The sequence below is a fragment of the Empidonax traillii genome, unplaced genomic scaffold (assembly GCF_003031625.1).
Source record: "Empidonax traillii isolate 1590-97213 ecotype Southwest subspecies unplaced genomic scaffold, ASM303162v1 scaffold833:size273953, whole genome shotgun sequence".
NCBI classification, from domain to species: Eukaryota; Metazoa; Chordata; class Aves; order Passeriformes; family Tyrannidae; genus Empidonax; species Empidonax traillii.
Window position 1 is genome coordinate 155,439 of NW_020956026.1, and position 24,741 is coordinate 180,179.

The 24,741-nt window shown below is 47.7% G+C and overlaps 1 protein-coding gene across 2 annotated transcripts in view; it reads right to left on the minus strand.

Moving 5' to 3' along the window:
* Positions 1-11,540: 11,540 nt before the first annotated feature.
* The window catches only part of TFAP2A (transcription factor AP-2 alpha), a 20,519-nt gene continuing 7,318 nt past the window's right edge, over positions 11,541-24,741 (minus strand). For both annotated transcript variants that reach the window (XM_027902062.1, XM_027902061.1), the window contains exons 2-7: positions 23,240-23,674; positions 20,260-20,311; positions 18,404-18,635; positions 17,375-17,493; positions 14,946-15,087; positions 11,541-13,354 (exon numbers count right to left, since the gene is read on the minus strand). In XM_027902062.1, coding sequence (XP_027757863.1) covers positions 13,066-13,354; positions 14,946-15,087; positions 17,375-17,493; positions 18,404-18,635; positions 20,260-20,311; positions 23,240-23,674 — 1,269 coding nt within the window. In that variant the 3' untranslated portion in view covers positions 11,541-13,065. The remainder of the gene's footprint in view (positions 13,355-14,945; positions 15,088-17,374; positions 17,494-18,403; positions 18,636-20,259; positions 20,312-23,239; positions 23,675-24,741) is intronic.

The following is a 24,741-nucleotide window of genomic DNA, read 5'->3' on the forward strand; positions in this document are numbered from 1 at the left end:
TCCCGCCCCCGCCCCGGGCATCGGGAACCGAGGGGCAGGAGCGGCCCCTCCAAACGCTGCTCCTCCACTTGGCATACAGATGGGGAAACGGGGCTCATGAAATATTCCTGATCCACCAGAATAATTTTTACCTTGAGAAACCTGCTTCCTTGTTTGGGGTTTTGGTGTTGTTGTTTTTTGTTTGTTTTTTTTTTAGACGCTATTCGTGCCTAATCAGCGAGATATGTTTTAATTTAAAAGCCAATAGACTGCAGCTGAACTGCGCTACAGAAATCCGATGTAAGGATAATTTGGAGTATTCAAAACCGCTGAGTCAGCGGCGGAGCCCATCTCCATGGATAGAATATTGTTTTTAACTCCCGCTGCTGTGTTTCACTTACTGTTATACCGATTGTATCGTGTAATTATTGTTTGTTTTCCAAAAATGTAATTACTTTCTTTTTCTATGTTTCCTTTGCAACGTTAAATCTGCCAAATGCCTGAGTAAGGCAGCTCAAGAAAATAAAAAAGAAAAAAAAATAAAGACACGGAAAGAAGAGGAGGTCTCTTTCTCTCTCTTTAGCCGAGATTTTCCCTTTCGGGCACCTTCTTCCATCAGCTATTTAGTAAAGATATCGGCACGTGTAGAACACCAGCCCAGTTTGAGGAAGACATCGGCTCTCAGACAGCCCCACACGTTTCTCGGGTGGCTTTCCCTCCTCGCCGTGGGCACGGGGTTCGGCCGCCCCTCACAGGGCGATGTCAGGGGGGTGATAGCAATACCAATAATAACGATAATAACAATAAAGCTGTGTAGGTGTTTCCAGCCTGGCGCTGGGGCCAAGCTGCACGGCGGGACCGGGGGGCCTGGAGCCAGGGGGTGGTCTAGGGGAGCTGGTGGGGTCGCCTGCAGACCCGCCTACCCTCTCCGCGGGCAGAGGGTGGGGTTGGGACGTCTGCCCTCCGGCGGCTGCCGTCCCTGGGCAGGAGGTGGCGGGGATGTCGCCCCACCGCCGGGAAAGCGGGTTTGATGGCGAGTTTGGCCCTCGGGCCGAAAAAAGAGAGAAACGGGGCAACCTTAAAGGATAGGCCCGGTGCAGGAGGGCAGCCAGGGCGGAGGGGACTGGCGTGCCGAAATGTGGGGCGAGCTTCATCTCTCACAGCTCCGGAGGTGTTCAGGCCAGAGCCAGAGGAGTCAAATGCCCAGACTAGTGTTCAGAATCGTGCCAGGAGAGGTTACTCCACTTTCCCCCCTCTTTAATGTAGGATTCGGGAAGAGTGACCCCCTATGAGATCGGCTCACCGGCTCGGTAAATTATACCTGCTTTAGTCAAAACGGTGCAGAAGGGTCAGATCCCCCCTCCTCCCATCAGCAAACATCCCCCTGGCTTCCCCAACACGTTCCCCGAGTAAGAGCTTGCAGGGAGCACCGGAGAAAGACTGGGCAGCTGAAGACACTTTTCACCTCACCAGAGTCAGATAATGCTGCTGGCCTGATTCTGGAAAGGGGATGAATGGAAAGGGTAGGAAACTTCTCCCTCGCCTTGCCTGAGTAGAAGGATCAGCCGCCTAACTGCTGTCCTCAGAAGAGGGGGTCTGGGGTTTCTCAGCATGGAGAAACAGATAGTCCCTGAAACCGCAGATTTTATTTCTGGCAAACAATGCTCCCCCAGCCAGCGCTTGTGTGCGAGACAAGTAATTGTGCTCCCTTGCTTAAATAAATCATTGATGGGTGAAATTACACATGCTCACTTAAAATGTAATGTGATTAAGAGATTATGGGATCGCAGTTAATATGTTGCCTCACAGCTTCTGGACCCAATTCCTGACACCAGAAATCCATCAGCCACAACTGTCCCTCCTTGCGGGGAGGCAGCTCCTCCTGCCACCGGCAGCCATGAGGGTTGGCCGGGAGGGGGGACCGGGGGTCTCCCTCCTCTGATCCCCTCAGGGGGCTGGAGAAGGTGAGAGGGAACTTCAGGTTTTCGTTTAAATGAATAATAACTCCTTGCTGTTGTTGTCTGAGGGGAGGAGGGGGAAAGAAAAGTTAAATAGAAAGGCAGGAGACGGGTTGGGGGGAAGAGAGGGGCTGGGGCTGCGCCTGCAAGCTGATTACCTCTCATCTGAAAGCTGCTCCATTTCCTCACACATCGGGTAAGTCCTTTATCATGAGGTGGCACAAGCCCTGCCGGGGGCTATTGCTCGCCCCGAGGAAGGAGTCGGGATGGCAAGCGGGATCCTATCATCAGGCTGCATAATAACCCCGGGCTCGCCACAGCTGCGCTGTGACCCTTTGTGATGGAGCTGATAGTGCTCCCGTGAAATAATGTCCTCTTTTTGGGTGTGAAATCACCATGTTTATTAATTGAGCTAGACATGAGGGTTACCTTTTTCTTTCCAAGCCATGAAAATTTGTGATTCAGGGCAAATGGTTCCCCCTTCCCCCCCAAGTTGTGTTGCCAAAGGGTTGAGAGAGAAGGACCAGCTGGGGAGAAGAGCTATTTTGGAGAGTCGAAGGGGACCGGGCTCCAAGGCAAGTTCAGATTCACGCACAGACACCCCACACCTCGCTCGGCTGCAAAAGCGGCCCCCCACTCAGGGCAAGCAGGGCTGGGAAATGCAAAACTCATTCCAAAAAGATAGAGGCCGGGGTGGGGAGGGTTGTGCATCACGCAGCCTTCCCTGGCCGTCCCGCGTGGGGATGTGCGGTAACCGCGGCGTGGGGCGCCGCACATCCCCGCACACGTACTGCAGGAGGTGAGTCGTGCCGAAAGAGTACGACTTCTCTCTCCACACGCTCTTTTCCTCTTTTTTTTTCTTTTCTTTTTTCTTTTTTTTTTTTTGTGGTTTTTTGTTGTTGTTGTTGGTTGGTTGGTCTTTTGTTGTTGTTTGTTTGTTTGTTGGGGTGGGGTTTTTTGTTTTTTGTTTGTTTGGGTTTTTTTGTTTTGCAATTAGGCTTGTAACGAGCTTATTGCAGTATGTGCTTCTGGGCCAATACTACTTGTATTTAACCTAATTAAAGCCGACCTTTTAAAATATCTGAAATATAAACACGCCTTTTTTTTTTTTTTTTCCCCTTCACTCCCCTCCTTTCCTACTCCGGTTTAGCAATTTAGCGTTTGAATCTCTGAGCTGGAACATGCAACCTTTCACCAGAGCACAGAGAGAGAGGGAGGGAGAGAGAAAGGGGGAGGAAAGTAGCAAAAACCTGCGGATGAGGCGGAGGGACTGGCTTTGCCCAAGCATCTGCGACAGGCTTCCAGGTAGGCAGCTACCCCCACCCTACCCCGCCTCCTGGGGCCGGATTCTTCCCTTCCCCCCCCCCTTCTTCATCCTCCTCCAGTGGGCAAGGGGCGGCAGGCAGGGAGAGAGCCGGGTGCCGTCCAGTAGCCGGGGTGAGCCCCTCTGCCCTGCTGGGGGCCGGGACCCACGGGGGGCAGCCAGGTCCCGGGGAGGGGTGTGCAAGAAAGGGACACGCCTGTCCCTGCGCGCCGGGCAGACACGCGATTTCCAGCCGGGTGCTGCCCGCCGAGGGGCGGGCGCAGCTGCGTGGGGACCGACACGAGCCTCCCACTGGAGGCAGCGGCACTCTTGCCTGGCGTTCCGCAGCCGAGGTGGGGCTGAGAGGCTGAGGCCAAGCCCCTGAAAGAAGTCGGTAACGAGTGTGTGTGTTAATGCCCGCTACGCCCGTCACACAGGAACTGAACGAGTCTATTTCCCGTGAAAGCCCACCCTCGCAAAATCTCTGCGAGTTGATTTGGGGTTGTTTTTTTTTTTTTCGATCAATGGGAAATTTAAACTTTTTATTTTTTTTCTTTGCAGGGCAAACCCGAATATGCTAATTTTATTATTTTTTAACTGTGTAATCAAAATTATCCTGGGATTATTTTTTTTCCTCTGAATGACATTACAAAGAATTTTGTTCAAGAAAGGCAGACTAATTGCTGCCAGAAGAGTCTTTTCACAGAAAAGTCTGGTTTTCATAAGGCAGTTTTTGTGGATGTTGTGGTTAAATCCTAACGTAGTGGAAAGGGGTTTGGTTTTGGGGGTTTTGGTGGTTTTTTGTTTGTTTGTTTGTTTTGGATTTTTTTTAAAGAAAGGCGATTTTTCTGAGAGGCAGGAAAGACACACACTTTAGCAGAAAAAAAAAAAAATACTCAGAGACTCAGTGGGCAAACATTGCGAAGAGCAAACCCCGGCACGCTCCCGATCGGCCGCATGTTTGCCGCTAGGCTCTGCCCCCCGACCCGGCCCGTTTGTCGCAGCTCCCTCGACAATTTCGCCCGGGTCGGGGCTCTGCGGGCTCCCTCTGAGTGGAGGGCGGGGAGGATGGAGGGCTGGCAAGGTGCGAAACGCGGGCATCCCGGCGGTGCTCCGGCACCCCGTTCTGCCGGCCGGGAAAGCCGCGGTCCTCACCTGCGGTGAACCCAGCAGAGCTGACGGGGGAGGCAGGACCCCCACCCCGGAGGCCCTTCGCCTCCCAGCAGCGGCAAGGCGAGCAGGACAGCAGGTAGCCCCCCCGCCTTAGGGAGCACAGCGGCCTTCCCGGGAAAAGTGGGCCCGGGGTCGGCAGCGGGACCAGCCCTGGAAGGCGGGGGCTGCCCCCCATCAGCCATTCCAGGCAGCTGAGCAAAAACAAGGAGAAAGAAAGAACCAAATAGTCCGCAGGATGTAAAGATTGCCCACAATTTTCTCTTTTTTTTCCCTGCTTTTCTCTAATTTTAAATCTTCCCCAGTTAACCACCCTACCTTCCTCTCCTTCCACTCCTTCAGCTCGGGGCTGCTAGGAGGAATTTTAAAGCCCTTTCGCAACATCCAGGACCCCCTCGCCTGAAGGCAAAGGGAGTCAAAACTAGTAAGAAAAAAAAAAAAAAAAGACGGAGCCTTTCCCTGCTGCTACTCAGAGCCTGCACCGCTCTGCCCCTCCAGGGTCCCGAGCCAGACGGGAACGGTAGGAGCATCCTTGCCCATCTCCCGTCCCCAGTCGCTCTGTCCCGCTAGGTTAAGGCTGTCTCCACGGGGCGAGAGGGGAAAGTTGGGATGAGGGCAGATTCCTGCAGGAATCCCCCATTCCCCTGTCTACGGAGAGTCGCGGGAGTTTTCCAGACGCTGATTCCCAGCCCTTGCCCTGTCACTAGCAGCACAAACACTGACAGGTGGGTGTTCCACACACCTCTCTATAACCCATGGCCTTCCGATTAACGGAGCTGCCTCTCTTCACTGTGACAGGAAAGAAGGCAGCTCAATGGCTCACTTCTATTTTTTTTTTTTTTTTAAATTTCCTCACAACAACAACAACATCATACTCAAACACCTTTGCAGAAAGAGCGACCTCAGCCCGATGCTGCTCAGTGGCCCTTTTGTTCCCAATGGGGGGACCCGGTCTAGCTCGGCTCGGCCCCGCCGGGGCTGCGGGGAGCTCGGTCCTCCCCTCCCTCCTCTCGCCGGAGCGGGGACGTGATAAAAGGAGACAGGGCTCTGAAAGGATTTGATTGAAATGGCGTGTGCCAAGCTGATGGGAGCCAGCGAGGGACAAAGCGCCGAGGAGCCATGGACACTCGAGCAATTATTCCTCCACGCTGAAGGTGGATTAGTGCAATGGAAAGAAGCATATGTTCGGCCTGGGGCGACACTCCCCCTGGCTGGGTTTAGAGAATGAGAGCGGAGAAAGAGGCTGAACCTGGAATATCAACTATCCGGGAGACAGCCCACCCCACCCCCTCTTCTCCCAGCCTCTCCAAAAGTCTCGGGGATGGAGAGATAAATACACACGCCCATGAAGATAAATAGATAGATAAGAGCATACACACAAACACCCGTAAAGACAGATGCACGCACACCTCCATGTGCAGCCACACACGCACACCGTTCTGCACACTGGCTCTTCACAGGCAGGGAGGAACAGGCACCCTAGGTGAAAAACCTCCCTGGGTATGACAATGCGAACAAATAAACAGTCGGCCTCTGAGAGGGTCATAGCAGCAGCCAGTTCTGCTGGAGGCTTCAGTTTCCCCAGTCCTTTCCCAGAAAACTTTCCAAGAGCAGAGGCAGCAAGGGACAGGGTTATGATCTCCATAACCCCTACCAGGGCCGTGTCCAGACTCTCCTGGAAACACAAGGCAAAATCCACAATTGTCCCTTTTCCATCTCATTTTCTTCTAAGCTGCATCCACCTCCTACTTTTTTCCCCTTTCTCTAGCTCTCCCATCCTCTCCAGCAGGATAGATGTAAGCTCTCACAAGGGCATGGGAATGGGAAGAAGCCCCAAGAGCCAGCCTCCCCCCCCCCCCCCCCCCCCCCCCCCCCCCCCCAAATACTGACATGCTAGGAACAGCCTGCACCAAGGCTCTGTGGCAATGGTACACCCATCAACTGCTGTCCTAGATCACCTACACCCCTACACAGGCTCCAAAACCCAGGCAGGGATGGCAGGAGCACTTTTTTATCACTATTATAGTGTAGTTCATTAGGCCTAACAAAGAAAGGAGTGCTGAGGCCAGGCACAGGCTCTGCTTTCCCCCCAGCACTGCTCCACTAGCCTTCTGCCTGGGCACATCAGCACATGCAACGTGCAGGGTGTCTCCCCAGCTTTTGTCCAAGCTGCCACAGTGTGGCCATGCACAGGGAGCAAGGACAAGCACAGGGAGCAGCATCTAGCAGCAAGGGAGAGGGCAAGGAGGATGAGCTGGAGGGAGGGGGGGGCTGCCAGCAAGGTTAAAAGGGAGGGAGGGAAAAAAGGGAGAAGGAAATGGAAGAAAGCTCTCCCTTTTCTCCTGGGAGCTCCAAAAAAATGCTCTGTTCTACAACATGTCCCATATATTTCACTCCTCTGCCTCTTCATCCTTAGCTTTGGGGAGCAGCATGCATGGTGCACAGGGAGGAGGGGGCCAGCTCTGCCCAAAGCCGTGCTGAGGCAGGAAGTTTTGCGGGATGAACAAGCAGGTAGGAACATAACCAGAAACGTTGTGTAGAAGTAATAAACGTCCCTCAGCCTGTGAGGGTAACCGCATAGCTCACACTCCCACTAGAAAACAACTCTTTATTCAGACCCCTGCATCTGCTTTCAATCAAGTATTACAAAGGGAATTAACTATACCACAGGCAACAACAGCAATGAGGCTTGAGAGCATCTCTGGACAGAAAAGCTCTTCATGTTGACACTATAGCTCTCCTATAGAAACTAGGATGTATGTGTGTGTGCACAACATGCTTGAGGAACAACATGGTGAAATGGCTTGCATTTCACACCCAACAATCCTCCACCTTCCTGCTCAACACAAGACAATTTTTTCCGGGGGCTGTGCTTCCCTGGTTTATCCTCCTTACCCTGGTTTGAAGATCATCTGTGCAAATGAGCTCTGTGACTATGAATGGGACAATAACCATGGAGCTTGGAGCAACCTCAGGGCCCTGGTTTCAAGAGGGAGGGACTCCTACCTGCATGGGAAAACCACAGACTGGTTGCGGGCACTGTGCCTTGCAAAATCAGAGCCTAAAAGAAAAGTGCCACAGGGAACCAGCAGGTCCCTCCTACACTACCAGAAAGCTGTCAGTAGTCTTACCCTGGTTTCCACACTGCACTCACTCAGTGAAGATGCTCTAACCTCTCTCTTGGTATGATAAAAATGTTGGCCCTTTGGGCCAGCAAAGTTGAATTCAGCATCGGAGAGACATGACTACAATGACTGTAAAAGGGAACAAAAGACCACAGATCTGTCACCTTCATATCTCAGCACCAGAACAGAGTAGCAGTTCGAGAACAGAAATCTTTACTACCATCGTAAGCTGTATAAGCTATGTTTACCCTGCCCAAAATACCAGCTGTTTCATCCACCCAAGAAAGCCCAGAAACTTCAACTAGATGAAGAAAAACAAGGCTATTTTGCTATTCTGACCATACTGCTCTGCTGGTAATGGGTTGTGATAGACTTTAACTTTTCCTCCCTTTCCAGTCGTTTACTTTAAACTATTTCTTGTGGGGAGTTTGGGCTTACTAAACTAGATACTGAAAACAGAGAGGCTGCAGCCTATGCAGAATAAATGATTTAAGAACTGGGCTTGGCTGATTTATTTTTTTCCTCTGTCTTGGAGATAAAAATAAGGAACATATTTTAGTAATCCCTGCTCATTTTCATGGCCATTCCTGCACCTGTAACTCAAATAATGAAGCCATTTGTTATTTATATTGCATTTTCCCCTCTATTCTAGATTTCTAACGATCTGACCCTTCTTTATGGCCCTGACAAAGCCTGAAACCGGTGTGGACTTCCAATAATTGAACGATATAAGGAAAAATCTTTAACTGGAATGAAGCAGATGTTAGCTTCGTGCAGTCCCCTAACTTGATTATTCTTTGGACATGTTAGACAAGCATTAGTGATTGATAATGACGCTAATTAACCCCTTTCCTTTCCAAAACAGTAAACCAATGCCAGCAGGATTCTGCAAACAACACACACAAAGTACAGTATCTGTTCAAAGTGAATCAGGGACACAACTTCATAGCCCAGCGCTCAACAAAAATCTTATCCTGCTGACACCAAGCCAGCTCCAAATCTTCTCTAAGGCCTAACAGCTCCAGCTGCTTGCAGGACGGAGCAGAAACAGCCCTTTCACACAGAAGAGGTGCACGGGACAGAATTGGAGGCACCATATATTTTTTATACTTCTAACCTTTCACATTTGATTATCAAGCCACTTTAAATCACTCTGCCCTCACTAGCTGGGATGGACTTCACGTTGCTCCCTGTCCAAAGAGCACTGGTTATTTTAGCTGCATTTGCAAATGCGAAGGCTGAGGCTCTGGGAATCTTGTCTGGGCTGAGACATGCACGTACTGAGGAGGGAAAGGGAAGTGCACATTCTGGAATTTAAATGGGAGGCAGAAGACGAGCAAACAAACAAGGAGCTGATCTGATTATGCAGTCGCATTTATCATGGACAATAAAGAAATAGCCTTTAAATGTAAGGGTTTGGATAACTGAATACTCCTAGTAAGTGAATAAAATGTATTCAATTAACTAAAAACCTTGTGCACTTCTGAACTGAAGTGGAATCGACTGTAATTGATTTATTTGAAACCAGAGGTTAAGGACTGAATTAGCTAAGTACAACTGGGTATTTCAAGCCACTGACTTCTCAAATGTCAAATCCCTTCTATTTTAAATATTATTTCAGCTGCGGGGCATTGCTGTCCTGATGGCTGTTCCACCAGTTAAATCTCAAATTATATTAATATTTGATTTTTGGAGGGTGGGGTAAATTATGGTACAAAGAGGAGGGCTGTCCTTGTTCACAGTGAAGAGCACCAGGCTGTATTTTGGTTCACATATAGGAATTAGCTTAGCATGGCAGCTACGGTCTAACATTCAGCCACCACTCACCCTCGTTTCAACCGATCTGGGGGGAAAAAAATAACAACATATTTTTGTTTGGTGTATAAAAGCACGACCTAGAATTTTCACTGCTGCACCTCAATCACAACGTTAAAAATGCGCCTAAAGAACGCTAAAGTAATTAGCACGTTTTAGTAACTGCATATTGGTCACAGCAGAAGAGGCTGAACCGAAGCTAGTCTGATTTCCATTATCGCCTTTAAAATCCTTCCTTAGGAATAATAGTAATAAAGAAATCCATGCAAGGTCATTTCATTTCTAGTTTTTGGTGGCTTGCTAATGCAGCAGCAGGATGCTTAAAATGTGCTCTCCTACCATAAAGTAGCTAATTATATCTTTAAAACATTATTTATTATGACCTTATAATGTTCTAGCATAAGACTGCTTTATACATTGCCCAGTATAAAACGATTATATTGGGTACAGGTTTCAAAAAGTAACAAGCATCTGTAAATCCAGATATGAATGAATGGTATTTAATAAGATTGTTTTTGTTTAAAAATGAGTATTTATGTGTTGCTGTAGAAAGAGCAGCAATGTATTGCTGTTTATGAATGCTATTGTGCCTGAGGTTAGGATCCCACACACAATCTGAGATGCAGCCAAGAAAAACAGCCCTGATAGACAATGCTTCACTTCACCTGCTACAATACTGTGCATTTCATTTATGTCAAGAATATGTACAGTTAGGGTTCATTCACCTCATTATTTTGTTACATCTACTTTACGGTTAACCAGTCTCTCTTGGAAATAATAAATAACTGTTTTTAAAACAATTGCAGCTTTGCATTCAAAGGATCCACTTTCAATTTATGGAAAAAAAATATTCACCATTTTTATAAACTAGCTGGCTCTTGAAAATAGAATTTAGACTCCACCAACTCTCTTTCTGCTTGGCAAGATTGATTTTACACTGCCTTCCATAAGTAGATTACCAAAGCAAAATGAAACATCTTGGGCTTTATCTAATGCTTTGCTTCACCAGCTCTACCAAACATCAAAATATATGAGTAAATGTTAATTCTCTGTGCAGCTTTATTGTAAACACCTCCCTCTTAACCTACTCAATTTCTGCCTGAGCAAAAAGGGTGAAAAAAGAAAAGAGAGAGAGAGAGAGAGTCAGGGAGGGAAGGAAAGAGAAAGAGAGAAAAATCAGTCACCACCACCAAAATACCATCAGCACTTAAAGGAAACCCTCTCTTTAAAATGCCTTTACATTCTAAACTGCATTAAGTCTCCCTTCCTATGATATAACATAATCCAGCCTGATCCTGACTTCACCTACCCTCCGGGCCAAAGAAAATAGATTCAAAATCTGAATTCTCACATGTTTTTACAGCCCGTCTTCAAGATGTACACTCCATTTTTTTAAAGCGAAGTTCCCTATTTCACAACTGGTTTCCACAAGAAGAAACTCAAGATAAAAATTTCAGTCCCTTATAAACTGACACAACCATCTCAAAATGTCAGTCTGTGCATTCCACTAAAACACGAACCATCAATCAGAAATAATCTGTCTCCTGCAAGATTTCACTAAAGTTCACAACCGTGAGATGATTTTGTTGGCATCGACTACGGAGCTTTTCTATTTAGTTGAGGGGGAGGGAGCATCCAGCTCTGATTCATCAGTATATATTTTTTTCATAGCATTAATTTTCAGTATTTGCTCAGCAATGATTCTTTTTAAAATGTCCTTCTTGAGATGTGTTTTTTAATATCTGCTTTCCATTAGGACAAGTACATGTACAAAATTTTATAGGCTTATAATTCTGTATGCTATATATAAACATAAATAAAAACCTAGAGGTCAACATAAATAAAATAAAACTTTATTTTTTTAAATAAAATTATGTTTTGGTTAAAGAAAAGATAGTGTGTCATTTTGTTAGTAGTACAGACAATTTTTTATCCAAAAGAATACATTGTGCTTTATTGTGTCATTTGTCTGAATACAGACTCAGTGGAATATCTAAATGATACCCTGCTCTGAACTCCAAGTTGAAAGTAAGTTTTTATTATACTTGAGGGAAACAATGGGTTCAGCTGCTTATTGCAAGGAGCAATTGTCAAGGGAGAGTTAAACTCAATTACTGTAACCATACTGAATAAAAAATACTGCCAAGAACAAAAATACGCCTGGGTAAAGACAGCTACTGAATAAAAAAATCGACATAAAGCGTATCAAATATTTATTTATCTGGGCAACAAAGGACTATGATACATTGATAGGCATGGAAACTACTGCCGGCACAACTCAATACAATACAACTATAACTGCTTCCAATATGGCCAGTGGAAATACAGGATACCAGGTGGTCCCGAATGTTTGAAGTTCTTTGGGAAAAAAAAAAAAAAAAAAGAAAAAAAAAGAAAAAAAGGAGAAAAATAAAAACAAAAGAAAGGGAGAAAGAAAAAAAAAAAGAGAGGAAAAAAAAAGAAAGAAAAGCTAAATCTGTTTTAAAAGACAATATTAATTTATTGCTCTGTTGGTGCTTTCGGGAGAAGGACAGTTGATAAAAATAACTTCTTTCATTTTCCACAACACATAAGGGTTGTAAAACCACTAACATGTTTAAAAACTTTGCCAGGGTCCAACATCACTTTATTTTATCTTCAATGAGAAACTAAATGTCATACTAATTATATATAAAAATTCATGGGTTTTTATTTGTTCAGCTGCTTCATTGTCGCCTTTAACATGCTACAACAGGGCTAAAAATGATGAATCCCAGAGAAAAACCCCCAAAAAACCTCTGATATCTAAATAAGTACCATGAACCACATGATGAACTAAGAGGGGAAGATTTAAAACCCACTAAACAAGAGGTAAACGAGATCACCAGATAAATAAAAAAAGGCTTAAAACAAACTCACCATATTTACAATTCCCATTAAATTACACATAAATAAATATATACATACATGAACACTGATTCCCTTATATAATAACCGTGAATCGTGTTGCAATAGAAAGTTCAAGTTGGTCGCTTTACCTTGGACAGGAAAAAGTTCTACAACTGAAGATATGACATGGAACCGCTTGTGTTTTGTGTTCAAGTTTATTCACAATACTGATAAAATGTCATCAGTCCTTTTTGCCTTTTGTATGTCTCCTGCTGCTGTTGTACTTTTTTCACTTTTTTTTCTTTTTTTAATATGGCTACAATCTTAACTGAAGTTTATGTAAGGGAAGGTGGTGATTCAGTCCGGTGAAGCTCATAGAATTTTTAAGTATTATTTATTTCTTTTTGGTTTTTTTTTTATTTTTTTAATATATTTTTAGAAAAAAAAGTCCTTTTCTTTTTTGTTTTGTTTTGTTTTTTTGTTGTTTTTTTTTTCCTCCTTTTGTTTTATTTAAAAAAAAGTTCACAAACTCAAGACAGAACTTTTTTTCTTTGCTGGCTCCGTCCCCCTGTTCTGTTCTCTTAGGCTCCAAACTGGGATCAATCGATGGTGGCAATGGGGAGTGGGGGTGGGGGGGATTTAAGAGGGAGCAAATGGAAATGTGGATGCTGGGAAGGGGTGTGGAGGGAGGGCAGAGCAGTCCTGCAGAGTCAGAGAACAGGACTGGCAGAAGGACGCTCATTCTGTTGCTGTAGCCTGGGGTGCTGGTGCAGGGGAGAGGGAGAGAGATGAATGGATCGATGGGCTATGAGGGGGAAGGGAGAGGGGTGTGTGTGGGGGTGGATCCTCACTTTCGGTGCTTCTCCTCTTTGTCGCCGCTTTTGGTGCTGTTGTCTGTGTGGCTGTTGGGATTGTTGCTGAGGTACATTTTGTCCATGGCCTTGAGCGCCTCGGTGAGATAGTTCTGCAGGGCGGTGACAGCAGCACACACCGCCGGGCTCCCAAAGCCGTGCGAGATGAGGTTGAAGTGGGTCAGGCAGCTCTGGATGCCCGGCTCCAAAATGGGGTTGGGCCGCGAGTTCCCCAGGGGAGATCGGTCCTGAGCCAGCAGGTCGGTGAACTCTTTACAGATCTGTCTGTAGCATAAATGGAGCAGAGAGACAGAGGGAGGGAGGGAGCAAGGGGAAGAGAGAGGGAGAGAAATGAACCATCACTGGCGGCAGCAAAGCCCATGCATTCTCCCTGCTAGATTGCACAAGACCCTGGATCAAGGGGGCTGCTGCCCCCGAGTGCACACACACTCTCTCGCCTCTCCCTCTCCTCTCTATGCATCCTTCCCCCTAATTCTCACACTTGCCCAGCATGCACAGACCTCTTCCCTTCACCTTGCATGCACACACAACCACACAACACACACCATGCCCTGGCCCCAGCCAACACACAGGCAAATAACAGGCACACAAGGGACACCCATGCCTTGCCTACCCCTGCTGACCTCCATATCTCAGCTCCCCAACACTGTCTCCACAATCACACATTCCTGCTCAGCTAGAGTTTGGAGCATATATGCAGTTTAAAGTTTCCCAGCAGGCTGGAAAGTAATAGATAGGCTGTGCTACCCAAAGGTAGGTTAAGGGATTTATCTACATTTTGGAAGATCCCTTATTTTTGGGGGGGAGGAGGAAGGGGAGGAAACTGGAGAGAGGTGTAGGCTTCTTTCTTCATAAGGCTAAAACACACCTGTGTACCAGGAAGAATGAGTGAGGGCAAGGAGGGGACTTGAGGTTTTACATTAGGGTACCCTGAAACATTTATATATGTACATCTCTATCTCCAAATCCAAAGGGACCATTCCACAGAGGGGAAAGCTGATGCTAACCAGGATATGGAAATTCCCTTCCAGGGAGGTGGGAAGGCAGTATACCAGGGCACAGAGCAGAAAATAGATTATATCACCCACTCACTGCCCAAATGGTTGGGGAAATAACACACCTTATAGCAAGAGAGTTGAGAGGCGTGTTGAAATAGTTGGTATTCTAAAACCCATGTTAATGTCTTCCAGCCATAAAGTGTCTCCTATCTTCAGCCTGTGTCCTCTGGCATTGTGCCCTTTGGTGACGCCTCCACTGGTAATTAAGGGCTACTAAACAACCCTTTTCATTTCCAGCAAACACACAATCATTTTCTTTTCACGCACCACCTGCAAATCTAGGCAGCCCCGCCAATGATAAACTCCACTAGTATTTTAACTGCATACAGATTGTCATTTAAAATATATGTTTAATATCCCTATATTTGCTAAGTAACAGAGCTGCTTAGGCAGAAAGAACCATTGCGGATTTTAATGAACTGAAATCAGTATAATGTGCCAGTTTTATTTTACTCTCGATGGGAAGCCTTCCCTTTCTACCTAAATTGATAAGCTAAGTGAATAGGCCCAGAAAATGTTTTGCTCTGAAGAATTACTGCTTTTTCTGTAACTAAAGATCCACCCACAATTTTCACGACTCGCTTTCAATGTCATCTGCACAAAGTGACTTGATGGAAACCAAGTTGGCTTAGAGAGTTCTCCTATATCAGGAATGCAAATACACCCCCTCACAATTTGCGAAACGATCAACCACTGGTTATATGGCAAACAAATATGTTCACAAATAAAAGCCCCAAACCCGGGCTTGTTCCCCTCCCTCATTTCTAAGCAGCATGCCAAAAAGTTAAATGTCTTACTTTGTAGCTAGAAGCATGTTTTTTCTTGTGACTTGCTCGTTTGGATCGGAATGTTGTCGGTTGAGAAATTCAGCTACTGCTTTGGCAGGAAATTCTGTCTCACAAACGTACCCAAAATCTCTAGCTAGATGTACTGCTTCTCCTAAATAGGGAGGCATAGGTGGAATAGAAAGAAACACACAGTTCATCAGTACACATCCTACAGAGGCAAAAATCCATTAGAAAAAAAACAAAACAAAACAAAAAATCCCTACATTCTACTTGGGCTTTTCTTCTAAAAGGCTTGGACTTTTTCTCTTTGACAAAGGTAGGGCAAGAAATGCTAATCACATCTTATCTTTCAGGAGCTGTCTTTGCTTCAGTGGAAGGCAATGCAAATGTGTATTTTCATGACAATTGTTTCAACTGAAATTTGAATAAGGATTTTTAAAAGTTTACATTGACTAACAGATACTTTTAGACAGACAGGCTCCATCCACCTAGAATGTGTGCTTTGATTTACATATCCATACCTATAGAGAGCCATTTATGTACTTTTTATTCACAGCTACTTACTCTGAAAATGTGTTTGTCTCAGCCACATCTCTATATTATTTTGCAATGCATCAATGATTAATATTGATCATAATTACTCCTAGAGCTCTTCTAAATAAAATGCATTAAACAGCTAAGTGTTTAAAATTTAACTTGATCGCATATAATTATGTGTTCACCCCCAAACGATTAACCATGAGAATTTTAGGGTCATTCCACCGAGTCTGTCTGTTTTGTTGATTTTCAAATCTTTGGTTTTAATTTCCTGAACCAGTTGGTTTTTACTGCAGGGCTTCCTGCCATTAGCTCTAGCTCCGGAAGAACGCATGCGCCAATTAGAGCTTCAAAGCCTCAGTCCAGTGAGCTTGTTTCCATAAAATGGAGCGGATCATAAACAATAACAGTACTCTAGAAACTGCCTCATCGCTACAGGACTCAAAGCCCCAGCAATGTTTATACTATCATCCCCCCAAAATTAGCCACCATCACTAAGTTATCTGAAGATCAGGTCTCTGGTTTGGTTTTTTTTAAAAATCATTCTGTTAAAGCGCTTGTATGTGAAAGCCAAACAGAACAATAGATTACCATAAAACCTTCTCCATATTCATTAACATCACAAATAATGTTAAGCATCTACCAAATCTAGACTTTTTACAAGTTTTGCCCTCGTGATATGTCAATGCAATTGCAAAGCCCTTTCAAAAACATGAAGACGTGGTAATTTTCACGCAGTATAAATATAGTTCGTTCACTAATCCTGATGTTTAGAGCCTGGCATCGTGCAGCGCTTTTTTCCCCGTCCCTTTGAACATGAAACATTTCTAGTAGACTGTGAAGCGAAAACAAAACAGATTCCCGCCTACACAACCAAACTTAAGCTAAACCTGTGCAGCTCAGGCCGAGCTTAAAAGCGCTTTGCAAAATGAACCGGTCTAAAATGCAGTAGAACCCATAAGAAAGAGCAAAAGAGAAGGATCTATTTGCAGGTCTTGGGCATATTTTGTGTCAATTTGTGTGCAAGAGCCGCTGCTTCAAAACTAAATAACTGTATACGCTTGATCTTCCCACCTTCTGGTACAGACGGCATTGGGCATCCCAAAGCACTAAAAGTAACTTGCACCTTTTCTGGCCAGAGCAAAGTAGGGAACGATATAGCCAAGGGAACATGTGTTCCGAAAATGAAAACCAAAAGGGAGTGGGGGCTGGTGGTGGTGCAACTTTGAGGCTTTCAGGACACCATTAATTCATGGCTGAGGTCAAGGATTCCCAAATTAATTCAGGAAGTAATGGTCATGCATTTCTCAAATGCAGATGTCAGAAAAGTTAAATGATTTACTGTTATGTGGCTGCAGGCTGGGAAGCAGAACAAACTTTAAGTAGCTGCAGTTTCTGACATTTACAATTGCTTGGCTGTCCACCTGTGGCAGAAGGACAGCACTGAAGTATCAGAGGCTCTGCTGCCTATAACTTCCAACTAAACACTCAGGGGTCTCTTACGGAGCTAAGCCTGCAGCCCCTCTTCACAGGCATCCTTCCTATGCTGCTTCCAATGAAATCTGCTTACTAGGTGGAGGGATTACTCACTTGAAAGCAAGATGGGGCCCTGAAAACATCTCTCAGAAGCTTAAAAGCAAATAAATGGTAGAACGCGTTGCTGAGTCTGCAGGACTCACTCAAGCCCGTTTCAGGTTAAAACAAAAAGCAAAGGCACACAATTAACATGTTCTTTTTCTAAGACATAGGAAAAAAAAGCCCTTCCAAATGCCAATAAGCAGCACTGACTTTGGGGAAAGAAAAAAACCACATGAACACCCGAACATCAAGTCTTCTCCCCTTTAGCAAAAGCAGTAGGCACATTTTCCAAACAAGCTCTCCCAGCTCTTTGAGTCACTTACCCTCCACAAGCGATGTGAGCAAGGTAACGTTAGCAGCTTTACGCCTCCCGGCTGGCAGGTTTAGTCCTATTTTGTCCAGTTTCTCCCTCAGAGATCTCCCTCCGTTTTTAGACTTTGCCCTGCTCCGCACAGAAAGGCATTGAGAAATTGGGCTTGAGGGGGACACACGCTCTAGCTCTTGCCACAGATCCCCAAAACACATCGCCTTCCCATGGAGGGGCATTAAGGGTTTGGGTACATGGGATGGGATAAATGGTTGTGGGTGGCTGAAGACCAACTGTTGCTGAAGGCTGAGTCTCAGACACAGGGATGGTTCTTCAGATGTTTCCATGCCTAGGGAACAGGGGCCCTCACTAAAGTCTGGATGGGGCCAGGGCTGCTGGGGAGCTCTGAGGTAGCTGTCTGAGCTCCCAAGGTGCCACGGACCCAGGGACAGTTTCTCCCCAGGTGTTACAGGCAGAGGAGGATTTGTAAGGCTGGCAGCCCCCAGAGCATCGCTGCCCTTACAGCAAAACCTATGTGGCCCATCTGTGGCTTTTTGGCAGAGCCGTACTAAGTGTTAAGCGCAGCTTTGGAGATGCGAGCTGCCTTAATTAATCCTGGATGTTATTCCCTTCCCCGGGCGCTGCCTAATCGCCCGGGTGAGGCCACAGGGGTGGGAGCCCACGGCAGGGTGCCGGCCAGCAAACCTCTCCGGTGGGGCGTGGGAGTTGTCCGTGTGGGGTGTCCATCGCCGTGGCAGGGGAAGGGACACACAGGGGCCCCCAAATTGGGGCACTGGGGACGACACCAAGGCTGCACGTTGCCATGGCGACAGCGCCCGGACCCCCCTCCCGCGGCCCGGCGGTGCCTCCCCCGGCGGCCGCGCGTGCCCCGCCCCCTGGCGGCGGCCGCCGCGCTTCCCCCCGCGCCACCGCCCCGCGTGGGCGCTCGCATCCCTGCCTCCCTCCTTCCCTGCCGCCCTGCCTCCCTCCCTCCCTCCCTCCCGCACGGCATCCCGCCTCCTCCCCGCGTCCCCCCGCCCCTCACCTCCGGAGCACTCCGCCCAGCAGGGAGGCGTTGAGGCACTCGGGCGGCGACAGGCGTCTCTGCACTTCCGCCACCGTGACCTTGTACTTGGAGGTGGAGCTGAGCAGCGAGAGGCGGCCCGGCACCGAGCAGAAGACCTCGTTGGGGTTCACCACCCCGCCGAAGAGCGCGTCCTTGTTGATGGGGATGGAGGAGACGGCGTTGTTGTTAGACTTGGAGAGGGACACGGGGCCTGCAGGGAGGGAGGAGCAGGGAGGTGAGGGTGAGGAGCGGGCGGGGAGCCGGGGGAGGGAGGGGGAAGCGCCCGAGCCGTTCGCTGCGGCCAGCCCCGGCCCCGCACCGCCCGCGGGGCAGCGGGCAGGGAACGGAGGCGCCCCTCCGCTCTGTCGTCGGGGGGCGCAGGGAGAGAGCGGGACAACCCTCGACCCGCAGCGGAGAACCTGGCGGCCCCCGCAGCCCCGGCCCAGCGCACGCTGTCGGTGCGGCCCGTCGGTGGCCCCGCAGCGTCCCCCCGGGGCCCCGCCAGCAGCAGCGCGCACCTTCTGGCGTGGAAAACCCGTGACGCAGGGAGAGGAGCCAGCACCCCAAAATACAGCCCGGCCCCTTCCCGGCGGCGGCGGGCGGGGAGGTGCCGGGCCGTGCAGCCGCTCGGACGGCGGTGCCCGCCGGCCCCGCGTCCCGGCCGCCTTCCCTTTCTCCTCCTCTCTAATGCGCACCGCTTGGCGGGCGCAGTCCAACCAAGCGGGGGGCTCTCTCCGTTTTGGATAGATCACTTGTGACATTAATAGCTCTGGGAAGGCTAATAGATACAACAGGAGTTAAACGAACTCTTGAGATTACTAATAAAAGAGCCAATTATCATGTCGACTTGGAAAGAGCATCTCTTAAGATTTATCCCTTGCACATCTAATTTGACGTGACAAAGGCTTTACGGGGAGGGGGTGGGGGGGCAGAATGAAACTTCAGGTTCGCTGGCTGTACAGCTATTACGGTTAAAGAGGAGAGTGCCTCTACTCAGCATCTCTTCCGGTCGTGGCCAGGGTACCCAAATTCCAGATGACCGAGCAACCATGGCACCCCTCAGAGCAGGCAGGAGCTAGCTACGCCTTCAGCCCTGCCAGTTTTACTCCAACAGCATCTCACTACACATCATCCAAACACAAAACCATATCTTTCCACTGAGAATCGCCTTTGCAAAATGCCCTGTGCCACCTTTACTAATACTTCAGTTGCCCGAAGAAAGATGGGAAATGAAAATCGAGTGAAAACATGCAATAAATATTTTACTCGATTTGGGGACCAGCTTCCAAGCAATTCAATTCCAAGTGAAGCAAGCGCACAAAGCCAACGAAAACCAAACCACCCTGACCGACAGGCATCAGTTTCAGAAACTGGCCCCTAGTTCTTCACCAGCCCACCTCATCACCGTTGTGATATAAATAAGAAAACCCGATGCAGGGGGAACAACAATTTCACTTTCTCTGCCCCGTTTACCAACAACGGTTCAAGCCCGCTGCTCAACCAGCTGCATGGGTCAAACCATGAAACCCAGTTGTCCGCTAACGCACTAAAAGACCGGGTCGGATTTTCTAGATCATCTGCTAACATTTTTCCTCGTTAACGACAACAATAATTAAAATAGCCGGCAAACCTGGCCATTTAAGAGGGCGCATTTTAACCCACATCGCCCGTTTTTTCTTTCTCTCCTGCCAACATTTTGGCCAACAGTACATGCTACAGGAAGGAGCCCGGGGCCGGGGGGCTGGAGGGGAGAGGGGGGAGGCTGGGTAAGTCCTCCCTGCGAGCAGTCCCCAGCCTGTGATGACATGTTTGGTATGCGCAAGGAAACGGCTTACCTTTCTTAATTACAGTTTGATCTGGGATGTTAATACCGGGGTCTTCTACGTGCTACAACAAAAGGAACAGGCAGGGATGTCAGTGTATAACCACAACAAAAGGCAGGGAGGGCCGAGGTGGGATGGGGTGTGGAAGAAGTTGTGTGCCCCCCCCTCCTTCCCAGGCATGGTGTGGGGAGGGAAACAACAGATCCTGCACGGGGAGGAGGGGAGAAGAGGGGATTTGCAGGGATTTCCTTTATCGAGAGGAATCCTGCATCCCTCCCAGCTCTTTCCCCCGATCCCCAAGAAAAATATCATAAATCACTCAGAAACCCCCGGGGCCCAAGTGGCCTCCAGCTTCTGCGGGCTCCCTCCTCCCGTCCCTTCCCTCCTCCCCGGGAAGCAGCCCCGGCCCGGCCCGGCCCGGCCCGGCCCGACCCGGCCCTTCCCTGCCGCTGCTCACTCTCCCGCGCCCGCGGGAGGGAAAGCACAAAGGAGCGGGGACCGGTGCGGTACCGGGGAGGGCTCACGCGTCCTGCGCGGCCCCGGGCTCCCCCACTATTGTCCCCTCACGGGTTCCGCGGTCGCGGCTACAGCTGGGGTTCGCGCGGCAGAGTCACGACGTGATTAGAAAGTCAAATGAAATCATGTTTTCTAATTCCAAAAACTGACAGGCAATATAATGTCTGGCTGTGTTTACAAATTAACACCAGTGCTGCTGAGATAGAAGATTTCGCAATCGTTACAAAACCCAGGCATTACCATTTAAAAAACTATTACTTCCTTCTCTAGTCTTTGTCCAACAATAATACTGATTCTAACATTTTCCATTCTGTCTTGGATTTATGCTCCTGTTAATTGTGCCTGATCTCAATGATTCCGGGTGGATGGTACTAAGTTGCTTTATTACAGGTTTTATTATACTCAATGCTCTCATTTGTAACTTGCCTAAAGTGCTTCTGGATTTAAGTATAATTAAATTGAGAAATGTTCAGAAATGACTACTGCTGCAGTTCTTGTGTTTTAACTATATGGGGAAATATGATCCCTTTATGCATGCACCCTAAACCCATAAAGTAAATGTAGTGTGGCATAATACTTTTATTTGTGTTATTTCTACACATATTCCATACAGGGAGGACTGTTAAGTTTAAAATCCCACAGAGATATTTATGATTAAATAATTTTCACCATCTACTTGACTTTCTTAAATATTTAGCGGTCGTTTTTATTAAAGATTAACTGCTGCAGCAACAGAAAAATTACAAAGATTACCCTCCCAACCTAGATTTCTGTAGAGGATTATTTTTTTAAAAAAATAGATAAAATATCTTAAAAGATACATCCTCTTGTTTTATACTTTCCCTCATGAAGCCTGCTGATTCAGTTTTACAGAGGAAAAAATGGCTGGGCTGGCTCAAGGATTTAAACCAGATGGCATTTGGTTTTCACAAAGTATAGCAATGCTATTAATTCATAGATCTGCAGAGGAGGCTTCCAGAATCAGCCCACTGCGATGGAGCACAACTGAGGAGAGGCAGAATTCAAGAGAACATTTTAGGTCATGTTCTTCCTACAGCAATCAGGGGCTTGCAGTCAACAAATTAGTTTATTCTTACGATTGCCTCCACGTTATTTTATCTCAAGTTTAAAGAATCGACCTGCTTTTAACGGATCCAAATTGCTTACTAAATCCTCCACTTTGGGAAATGTATGCGTTTATTGCAAAACTGCTAAACACAACCAGCAATTTTCTGTGGCTAATTTAGCCAGATGAGGGCTGTAATAAATTCACTATTTTCCCCAAGTATAATTTACAAAAGATTTCAAAATGACCCCCAAAAATAGGTAAGTTCATATGAACATTATCCTTGCAACACGAAACTGTACTCATTAAACTGTCAGCAAATATATTGTTGTAATATTTGATCCTGTAATTTGGGATGGCATTTCAGCAAAAATCACATCCAGATACCACAGTTCCCTCCTCCTCTTTCCTTCTGCAAGTCGAGCAGCTTCGGTCCCTCAGCACAAGCTCTGTGGGCTTTAATAAATTTATTGCCATGTTCTAATTCCATTTTCAGGGAGAAACCCAGAAAGATGAACTTTGATCATGACCAATCATGTTGCATAAGGCCACTTTCCTAACTGAACAATAGCCCTGGCTTGCTTTGTAAGTAGCCTGTGTGCTAATGTCATGCTTAATTAGAAATCATTTTTAAAATCTGTATTTATCGATAACAGAATTAGGTCCCCCAAATCAAGCATCCTCCAATAGGCTCTCAACATTTAATTTAATATAGGGTGTAGCAGGTCTGGCTCAAATTCGATAACCTATAGCTAATGATTTATGAGGTCATCCCTTTGCACCGCTACTAAAAGAAGGTGGCAGCGTTTTAGTATACCTCTTCCCTGATTTGTCAATTAATTCCTTTAGAGAAGAGGATCTGCCCATACCCTTTATAACTTTGGATGTGATTATCCTATATGCCAATCCTATAATCGCGGGATACCGATTTTTCCTTCTCCGGTCACTTTCACCCACTTTTTTTTTTTTTTTTTCTCTCTTTATGTTTGCCTGGGAGGACATTTAATGACATCTCTCGTTTCAGACTTGTGTTTTTCCCAAGGCAGCAAGAGATCCCCAAATGCACGGCCCTGTGGTGATATTATATATTCTTCCAATCGTAACAGCTTATTGTCACTGAGAAGGAAAGATATTGTTAACGATGACAGTAATTTGATTTATTTATATTTTAGCGGGCACGTTAGCGGGAGGCGTTGCGCAGGGACGAGCTGCGAGAACCTATTGTTCTAGGTGGGGGCTTCACTTTTCCCGGGGGGCGGAGGGGGAGTTCTCTTCTTCCCTCCCCGTTTTTTTTAGGGGAGAGTGGGCGGGGGACCCCCTCCGTCCCTCACCTCCCCAGACGTTGAGCTCCCGTGGGGAGGGGGATGGGGAAGAGGGATGAGCGGGCCCCGGGGCGGCCCCTTGGCTTACCGGCACGTCCTCGATGGCGTGGGGGATGGAGTGGAGGGGCAAGTCGGCCAGCCCCGAGCCCAGCCCGTGCGGGGCGTGCAGCAGGTCGTCGTGCCGCCGGTAGTCCCTGCGTGGGTCGAGCCCCGAGAGCTGGTGGGGTAAACCCCGGTGCGTGTGGAGCAGCCCCGTTTCCTGGCTCTGCCTCTGTCCCGGCCATCCTGGGTGCTGGGGCTGCGGCTGGGCATGGAGGGGGTTGAGGCTGTACGGGTCGTTCACGTGGGAGTAGGGGTCCTGAGACTGGGGGTAGATGGGCTGGTAAGGGGGAGGGAAGTAGGGCGGCTGGAAGTCGGCGTTGGGGGTGTGGGAGAGCGGCGGGGCGCTGGTGTAGGGAGACTGACCCACGGTCCCCAACTGGGGTAGCCGGGCTGTCCCGTTGCTGGTACTGTCGTGGCGCTCCTGAGGTGGGGAGCGGGAGCGAGGGGGGGTGAAAGGGGTGGGGGAAGGAGGGGGAGGAGGGGGAGGGGAGAGGGAGAAAAGAAAAACAAAGATAATATCAAACTGATTCTCCTCAAAATCGGCTTGAAAATTTCATCTACTGGTCAAGGATGGGCAATTCATCCTCTCCGAGGCGGAGAAAAGCAGATCTGGGGATTTCTCTGCCTCTGATTTCCCTTCACAAATAATTGAGAGGCAGTCTCGCTCTTTAAATAGCAATAATAACGGCAATAATGAAAACAGCAATAATAGCAATAATTACAACAGGACTGCTTATAATAATTAATAAAACATTGCGGCGATACAGCATGGATTCCCAACAGATCGCGCCCCGGCATTTCAGGAGCAGGTATTTCCCACAAATAAAAAGAATAATTCATGATCGGGCATTATTGAAATAATAATTCCACTACAACCCAAAATCCTCCCTCTGACCCTGAACAGAACCGAGATAAATGTGGCTAAGATTACCAATTACGCGTCCCAAGAAAACCCTGGAAAATCCAAACCCACTGCCATTTTGTTACCAAGAAGACACTGAAATAGGCTCCAAACAAACCGGTCGTTCCCCCAAAGAGTTTTAGAAATGTTTCGGGGCGAAAGCACTGACATGATCCCCAACCTGCGGGGAGAGCCGTACCGGTGCCCGGCCGAACTCCCTGCTCGCTAGCGGGCGATTTCGGAGCAGAGCGGGCGGCTGTGACCCGGCCACTGGGGAAGCGGAGGAATGCGGCAGGCAGCCGGGGAAAGCGCCGCCGCCCCGACGGGCGAGCGGTGCCGAAGTGCGCCCGGGGTTTTCGGTAGGCTCTGCCGGCTTTTGAGGCCGGGCAGATGAGCCCACAGGCACGTCCGGGGAAAAAAGGAATGGCCTCCACGGAGGAGGATTCGAGGGAAAGAACCACGATCCCGAAAAATGAAAACGAGGAAGCCGAAGATATTATGTTTGCAGGTGGCAAAGTGAAGGATTCGAAGCGGTAGGGTCCAAGCAAAGCCTTTTGCCATTCGTTCGAAGCAAACCATTTAAAAAA